The sequence below is a fragment of the Clupea harengus genome, chromosome 18, assembly GCF_900700415.2.
Source record: "Clupea harengus chromosome 18, Ch_v2.0.2, whole genome shotgun sequence".
NCBI lineage: Eukaryota > Metazoa > Chordata > Actinopteri > Clupeiformes > Clupeidae > Clupea > Clupea harengus.
Window position 1 is genome coordinate 13,739,106 of NC_045169.1, and position 9,065 is coordinate 13,748,170.

General features: G+C 45.7%; 1 protein-coding gene across 4 annotated transcripts in view; it reads left to right on the plus strand.

The window, feature by feature from the left end:
• Positions 1-8,668, plus strand: part of pde5ab (phosphodiesterase 5A, cGMP-specific, b) — a 44,616-nt gene extending 35,948 nt beyond the window's left edge. For 2 of the 4 annotated variants that reach the window (XM_031585146.2, XM_031585147.2), the window contains exons 14-22: positions 741-866; positions 2,062-2,156; positions 2,458-2,545; positions 3,310-3,410; positions 4,056-4,133; positions 4,433-4,496; positions 5,109-5,183; positions 5,403-5,486; positions 6,740-8,667. In XM_031585146.2, the coding sequence (XP_031441006.1) occupies positions 741-866; positions 2,062-2,156; positions 2,458-2,545; positions 3,310-3,410; positions 4,056-4,133; positions 4,433-4,496; positions 5,109-5,183; positions 5,403-5,486; positions 6,740-6,862 (834 nt within the window). In that variant the 3' untranslated portion in view covers positions 6,863-8,667. Of the gene's footprint in view, positions 1-740; positions 867-2,061; positions 2,157-2,457; positions 2,546-3,309; positions 3,411-4,055; positions 4,134-4,432; positions 4,497-5,108; positions 5,184-5,402; positions 5,487-6,739 lie in introns of all 4 variants that reach the window. The other 2 variants (XM_031585144.2, XM_031585145.2) reach the window with 1 other exon arrangement.
• The last annotated feature ends 397 nt before the right edge of the window (positions 8,669-9,065 follow it).

A 9,065-nucleotide genomic window follows, 5' to 3' on the forward strand; every position in this document is an offset into this window, starting at 1 on the left:
ATTTAGTATCAAAGACTCGCCCAGGGTTATGTGACTCCGCTTCTTGACCCACCTCTTGGCCTTGGCTGGACACAGGTGTGACACTTCAGAATAAGAACACAAAATAAGACACTGATAAGAACACAGAATAAGACATAATGAGAACACAGAATAAGACACTAATGAGAACACAGAATAAGACACTAATGAGAACACAGAATAAGACACTAATGAGAACACAGAATAAGAACACAGAATAAGAACACTAATGAGAACACAGATTAAGACATTCTCTCTAGCTGAGGAAGTTGTTTGCGGAGGCCCGTTGGTCAGAGGTGTGTTTGTCTTAGAAGAGACGTGTGTGTGCTCCTGTGGCCATCTGATCTGATTAGGACCTCGTTAAACTAATTAAAGTCGTTAAACTAATTAAGCTCTCAGTGTTAAGGATGTACAGAGGGACCAACAACCTCCTCTCTTCTCTCCTGTCCTCCTCTCCTCTCCTCTCTTCTCTCCTGTCCTCCTCTCCTCTCCTTCTCTCTTTCCTTTCTCCTTTCATTCTTTCTCCTCTTCCTTTCTGTATCTCTCTCCTCCTCTTCCTTTCTGTATCTTTCTCTCCTCCTCTTCCTTTCTGTATCTCTCTCCTCCTCTTTCTTTGTGTCTCTCCTCCTGTTCCTCTCTGTGTCTCTCTCTCCTCTCCTCCTCTTCCTCTCTGCATCTCTCTCTCTCTTCCTCTTCCTCTATGTTTCTCTCTCTCCTCTCAGGGTCTGTGTCAGTGGATCCTGAGTGTAAAGAAGAACTACAGGAAGAATGTGGTCTACCACAACTGGAGGCACGCCTTCAACACGGCACAGTGCATGTTTGCTGTGCTGCGCTCCGGGAAACTACAGGTCAGCTTACACACACACACACACACACACACACACACACGCTCTATACCACTGCAATGTCAATGTCTGGCCTGATGAAACGCCAAAGCTATATTTCTTGATTTGATTCAAGTTAGCTGATCATAGATGGAGCGAGTAAAGACTCGGGAAGCCGGCTGGCGAAAAGATCTGTTTATTCCAAAGGACAACGTTTAGCAAAGCTTAGCACACAACAATGTCTCCACAATGTGATGTTCTCGGAATCTTCAACGCACAGCGCAGTAAGCTCAGATCGTAGGTGACTGATTACTGAGAATAGTCTTCTTCGAATGGTAAAAGAATTCTGTAAGTATTATAGGGCTACAGAATTAACATACTAACACAATGGCATAAAAGATAATCCACAGGTGTTCGTTTGAGGGGACGTTTGGGGAATATAAGGTGTGGGCTAAAGCTCTGGACCTTTTGGCAGGAAGGATAACTTGGGTGAGGGGGAAGCAAAATGTCACCCCGCAGTGTTTTAATGAATGTGCGGAGGTCTCTGATGTTGGTGCATTTGATGTAAATGTCACACTCTTCCGTGGGAGGAAGGTGCATGGACAAGAGGTCTACTTGAGGGGAGTTTGATCCTAACGTGATAGGTGTGGCGGTGTATGCATACATTATGACAGGAAGGGCCAAGTTTGGTCATAACATCGATAGTTGTGAAGGTGTATGCATACATTATGACCGGGAGGGTCTCTGCTTCCAATGATCATCTAAATGCTAATATGCCAAGTTCCAGCCATTTGGAGTGGCTGAGACAAAGGGCATTGAAAATAGTATGTGAAAACTGTATCTTTCACCACCATCATCTTTATTGCCATAGTCGACATCCTCATCACCACTATCTTCATCATCATCATATTCTCATGATCTTGAACCATTACTGATGATGATGATAAAGATTGAGGTGATGGTCGTTGTGGCTAGCTTTACTGCAAGTGGGTTCAAATTGCTCTCTGAGGCTCTGAGTCTGCAGCACACCCCAACAATCTGCTGTCTTCCCAACATCTCACTGCAACAATCTGTCTCCTAAATGTCTCGTGAGATTTGATCTCATTTTAAAGGGAGCTGATTCTCTTCTCTCCTCTCCTCTGCTCTGCTCTGTGTTCCTGTGGGTGTGAGATTTCTCCTCACTTTAAAGGGATTATCCTCTGCTCTCCTGTGATTGTAGAATAAGCTGACTGAGCTGGAGATCTTGGCCCTGATGATCGCTACGCTCAGCCATGACCTGGACCACAGGGGGCTCAACAACACCTACATAAAGAGGTCAGCTACGCTCCTCCAAGTGTGTGTGTGTGTGTGTGTGTGTGTGTGTGTGTGTGTGTGTGTGTGTGTGTGTGTGTGTGTGTGTGTGTGTGTGTGTGTGTGTGTGTGTGTGTGTGTGTGTGTGTGTGTGTGTGTGTGCGCGCGCGTGTGGAAGTATGTAAATGGCCTCTCTGTGTCGTGTGTGTGAGAGTCAGAGAGAGAGAAAGACATGAATGGGTGTGTGTGTGTGTGTTTGTATGTTTGTGTGTGTTGACAGTAAAAGCTGTGTGTGTTTTTTGTGTTTGTGTGTGTGTGTGAGTAGGAGTGAGCATCCTCTTGCCCAGCTGTACTGTCACTCTACTATGGAGCATCACCACTTTGACCAGTGCCTTATGATCCTCAACAGCCCAGTAAGTAACACGCACGCACGCACACACAGACACTCCCTCTCACACACACACACTCCCTATCACACACATACACACACCACTTTGAAAAGTGCTTAATGCCCAGTAAGTAACACACACACACACACACACACACACACACACACACACTTTGACCAGTGCTTAATGCCCAGTAAGTAACACACACACACACACACACACACACACTTTGCCCAGTGCTTAATGCCCAGTAAGTAGCACACACACACACACACACACACACACACACACTTTGACTAGTGCTTAATGCCCAGTAAGTAGCACACACACACACACACACACACACACACACTTTCACCAGTGCTTAATGCCCAGTAAGTAACACACACACACACACACACAGACACACACACAGACACACACACACACACACTTTGACCAGTGCTTAATGCCCAGTAAGTAGCACACACACACACACACTTTGACCAGTGCTTAATGCCCAGTAAGTAACACACACACACACACACACACACACACACACACACACACACACACACGTACACTTTGACCAGTGCTTAATGCCCAGTAAGTAACACACACACACACACACACACTTTGACCAGTGCTTACTGCCCAGTAAGTAGCACACACACACACACACACACACACACACACACACACACACTTTGACCAGTGCTTAATGCCCAGTAAGTAACACACACACACACTTCGCCCAGTGCTTAATGCCCAGTAAGTAGCACACACATCCTCCCCTCTCCGTCCTGCAGGGCAGTCAGATTCTGAGCGGTCTGTCGCTGGAGGAGTACAAAGCTACTCTGAAGATGATTGAGAAGGCCATCCTGGCCACCGACCTGGCTCTGTACATGAAGTAGGTGGTGTCTGTGTGTCTGTGTGTTTGTGTGTCAGTTTGTGTGTGTGTCTCTATACATGAAGCAGAAGGTCTACACATGAAGTAGGTGGCGTGTGTGTCTGTCCATGTCTTTGGCTCTCCGTTTGTCTGTCACACACACACACACACACACACACACATCACATTATTTGGAGACTATCTGAAGTAGGTGATGTTACCATCACTCTTTTTTCCATTTCACACCCCCAAAACACGCACCCACGCACACACACACACGCACTCGCACACACACACCACACACACACTCCCCTTTAGGGTAGGTGAAGGTGTCAGATGCAGCTGCCTTTGAGAGAGGACTGATGGTTCTCAAAGATGGCTGATTCATAAATACTTCATGATTACTGATATAGTATACATATACAGAAGACTTGTCCTCTCTCTCACATTTATCCCTCTCTTTATCTTTGTCTCTCTCTGACACACACACACACCTCTCTCTTTCTAACACACACACACACACACATCTCTCTCTCTCTCTCTCTGACACACACATGTCTCTCTCTCTCTCTCTCTCTCTGACAAACACACCACACACACACACACCTCTCTCTCTTTCTCTCTCTCTCTGACACACACACACACACACACATCTATCTCTGTCAGGAAGAGGGGGGAGTTCTTTGACCTGGCCAGCAGCAGTGAGTTTGAGTGGGACGACGGGGACCACAGGGATCTGCTCAGGTGAGTATGTGTGCCAGTGATTGATTGTGACTGTGATTGATCAGTCTGTGATGTGAATGCTGTGATTGATCAGTAGATGATGTGAATGCTGTGATTGATGAGTCGGTGAAGTGAATGCTGTGATTGATGAGTCGGTGAAGTGAATGCTGTGATTGATCAGTCTGTGATGTGATTGATCAGTCGGTGAAGTGAATGCTGTGATTGATCAGTCGGTGAAGTGAATGCTGTGATCAGTCGGTGATGGGGATGCTGTGATTGTTGACCTGTGGGTGTGGCTGATGTGGGATTGTCTTCTGCAGGTCCATGTTGATGACGGCATGTGACATCTCCGCCATTACCAAACCCTGGCCTGTTCAGAAGAGGGTGGGTTTCTCCATTCATCTGCATCAGTTAACATAGTCAACCATGAGTAATTGATCCATAATCACTAACCCTCACTTGTTCAGAAGAGAGGGGGTTTCTCTGTTCACCTGCATCTGTTAACATAGTCATCCATGAGTTTCTCCATTACACATTCATCCATGAGTTAATGAGTGAAATCAATATCATCAGTTTATTTATTTTCTTATTCATCCTGACTGTATGTCAATTTGTTATCTCTATGTAAAGACAACGTTCTGACCCAGTTCCCCTTGAAACCTTGTTGTATGTCCTGAACCACGTTGGGCAGAAGACCACTGCCAGTGTAGATAGATAAAGACACAGAAGACCAATGCCAGTGTGGATAGATAAAGACACAACCTGTTGATGAAGCCAGGGACTGTGCCCCCTGTGCTAATTACAGCTAATTGCTAGACTATGTGAGTGAGCCCTCATCTAATGAAGTGCTGTGGCGGCTCAATCCTAATGGGCGGACGAGTGGCCCAGCCGTCCTGTGAAGCTCACTCTGCTGAAAGAGCCCGAATGGAAGAAAACCAGATGGAGGTTGTCAGCGAGGAGTCGTGAACTTTGCTTTTGTTTTGTTTTGTTTGGCAGATAGCGGAACTGGTCGCTACGGAGTTCTTTGAGCAAGGAGACAAGGAGAGGAGAGAGCTGAACATCGAGCCCATCGTAAGCACCTCAGTTGCCGCGGTTACACATCAAGCCATATCAGTATCCCACAAATTTGAGCATTCACTGTTGGTGTGTGTGTAAGGATGTGTGAGTGTAAACCTATGCCATAGTTTATTTCCATGTGAGTGTACTTGGTCAGACAGGTCAACTAATACTCTTCCTGGGTAGCCCTGGCAGATATTAACAGCTTTATTACCCCCCACCCCTGCCCCCCAGGACCTGATGAACCGAGAGAAGCGAGATAAGATCCCCAGCATGCAGGTCTCCTTTATCGACGGAATCTGCACTCAGCTCTACGAGGTAACAGTCCTAAACTGTCAACAGAGCCCCCTCACCCCCCATACTACCATAGGCGGAGATCCCGGGGGGGACGTGTCCCCCCCTACCATAAAGTTGTCCCCCCCAACAATCATTAAAAAAAAAAAAAATGATTTAAAAAATAAAATAAAAAATACGACGACACAAGCGGTGCTAATTATAGACGTATAGAGATGAAAAATCATGTTCCCCCTATTCTTCAAAGTGGTTTGGTTCACATGCTGTTTCCAACGGGCAGGGCTACCGGCAGCTCAGTGTTTCAGTTAATCAGCCCAGTAGCCTACACGGTCAGATTGTCAGACTGTTTCCTCCTCTGTCCCCTGTCGCTGCCGCTATGATACACGATATGTAAAGAGATTTACCTCATTCTCGAACGCAGTAAGAACATGTAAAGAAGAAGTTTTTTTCTAAACTCCATTTACGAAGTTCCAATCGATATGCACAAGTATACATAAGTTTATTAATGGATTGGCATGACAACGTGAACGTTTGCCGATAACACACGCATGCCGGTAATTAACACAGTTAAGATAGCTAGCTAGACAGTCTAGGACACTGTCCTGTCAGGGCAGGTTCATGCTAGTTAATAAACGTAGGTCTACATCTCGGTGCCTCTCCAGATTTGTTAAATTATCTGAAGTTAAATTAATGTCATCTTTTTCTGCGGTCCATGAACTATGCTGGTATTTTAATGTGGAGTGACAGTGGCGTAGGAGGTAGAGAAGTCGTATTGTAATCAAAAGGTTGCTAGTTCGATTCCCTGTCGAGCTGTTTTATAACTTATTTTGAGCATCAAGTTCTCTAGAACTTTGGATATTATTTGTCTGTGAATAGATATTTCGTGTTAGTACATTTAATGCTGTTAAGGTCATTCTAAAATGACTTCGAATTTCTGTTTGTAAATGTGATAAGAGAATTCGGTATTTAGCAGTTTATGCTAGCTCTCGTGAAAGCAATTTTTTCATGTCCCCCCCCCGGAATTACACTCTGAAATTTGACCATGTATTGTCCCCCCTACAATGAAATGGGATCTCCGCCCCTGCATACTACACATGTCCATCCAATCACATTGAGGTATTTATAGTGTAAACATACTCACTCGACCTTGAGGTATTTATAGTGTAAACATACTCACTCGACCTTGCTGAAGACTAGTAGCCTACCTCAGCAGGTGAATCAGAGCCAATCAGAGAACGCTTGTCTGAATAGGAAGTGTTTCTCCTTCTCCTTCTCAGACGCTGTCTGGGCTGGCTGAAGACTGTCTCCCCCTGCTGGAGGGCTGTAAGAAGAACAGGCAGAACTGGCAGCTGCTGGCTGAGCAGGGCGAGGAGGACGACCTGATCAATGGCTCCTTGTGAGACAGACACACAGGGCGCGGTCACATCCCACCCGTACTGGTGTGTGTTCACAGGCCTCAGGTGTGAGCAGCCTTAACCTGCCCCTCCGGCTCCGCCCCATCAGCAGTGCTGCAACTGCTCCCATCTGACTCTCCTGAACACCCTTCTTACCACCCCCCCCCCCACACACACACACACACACACACACACACACACACACACACACACACACACACACACACACACACACACACACACACACACACTCTCTGAGGAGGCGTGACACTAAGCTTTATTTATTGGGGTAGTTTTTTTTTGTACACTGTACTTGTGCAGCTCACTTTCAGAGGTAGCCAGCAGGGAACTTATTTATACAGAAATTAATTCAGAAATTAATTCACACCATCACAACACTGTAGCAGTTACGTACACTAGTGTGCTCGTCCACATGCACGTCTGTGTGTGTGTGTGTATGTATGTATGTTAGTTAACACTGTAGCAGTTATGTACACCCTTGTGTGCAAGTCCACATACACATCTGTGTGTTAACACCGGTCTACACACACATATCTGTGTACACACACAGATAGGTGTGTGTACGTATGTTAGTTAACCTTTCATGAGGAAGACTGTGGTTTTTCTTTGTCACTTTGTTGTGCCACATCTTATCTTAACATTTATTATCTTTGTACATGAAGTCGGCTTCTAGCAGAGAGCATGTGAAGACACAAGTTTGCTCCGTTTTGGTCAGAACCGGCCCAGAATCCTCTGCTGTCTGACCAGCACAGCCTTCAGTCAGTTAGTAGAAGAGATGTCCACTTCACAGAGGAGCGCTGGGGGAGGGGGCTCACCATGTCAATCACAGCCCAAATCAGACAAGAACAGTGTGTGTGTGTGTGTGTCTGACCAGCATCTCTGCTGGGGCATCCCGACAGTTCAAAGGTCGGCCACTCTTTACACTTCTCTCTCAGCCCCTCGTCCTAGCAGGTGTTGCCTATTCAGCCATCGTGTGTGTGTGTGTGTGTGTTTAAAGCTCGCCGCACTTCACACAGGTGGATGTTAATGCGTGCGTGTGTGCTCACACAGGTGGTGGATGTTAATGCATGCGTTGCCATTGACAAAGATGCCGGTGGCTGTTTGATGTCCCTGAATGAGGGTTTAAACGAGACGCAGCTAAATACGCAACAACTAAAGCATGTCTCAGTGATTAATGCCAATGATAACCAAACAAGACAGAACGAACTAATAAATGAATGAATGAATGAAACACCATCTCTGAAGTGATGACAGCCGTTAGGCAAATGGAAACAGACAAAAACGGATTATTGAAATGCGCCTTTATTATAAATGAAACACGGATGCACAGTACACACACACACACCGCCCTTTGTTCATCAAAGGTCTGTCTCTCTCTGACAAACTCTGCTGTTCCAGACCGCCGAAACCTCTAGACTGGACCGGTGCTGCACCCAGAGAGGTCTCCCCACAGGACCCCTGCAGCTTGGGGTTCACACATGTCCTGCAACTTGGGGTTCTCACGTTCTCCTAGAAGCGTTTGGGGTTCTCCTGCAGCTTGGGGTTCACATGTTCTCCTAAAAGCATTGGGGTTCTCACATGTTTTCCTGCAACTTGGGGTTTTCACATGTTCTCCCCAGAAGCGCCAAGTCTTTTTTAACTGCAGCACTTTGTAGATGAGAAGTGGCCTCAGGGCCCAGGTTTGTCACTAGGGTCGCCATTTTGTATTGAACTTTTCCAGAACCTTTATTTATGTCAGATTTGTTTTTCTCTTTTTAAATAAAAAAAATTAAAAAAAAACGAATTGAGTGTGATGTCATTGTGTTGTGGCCTGAGTACACCACATTTTAGATGGATTAAAGGGGTGGTCTCCCCAAACACTATGCCAAACATTTTAGATGGATTAAAAGGATGGTCTCCCCAAACTCTATGCCAAACATTTTAGGTGGATTAAAAGGATGGTCTCCCCAAACTCTATGCCAAACATTTTAGATGGATTAAAAGGATGGTCTCCCCAAACTCTATGCCAAACATTTTAGATGGATTAAAAGGATGGTCTCCCCAAACTCTATGCCAAACATTTTAGATGGATTAAAAGGATGGTCTCCCCAAACTCTATGCCAAACAGCCTGGGCCACTGAATCAGAAATAGGATGGCAGCCTGGTGACCCGGATCAAAGACAGACTGTATACATTACAATATAAAGCC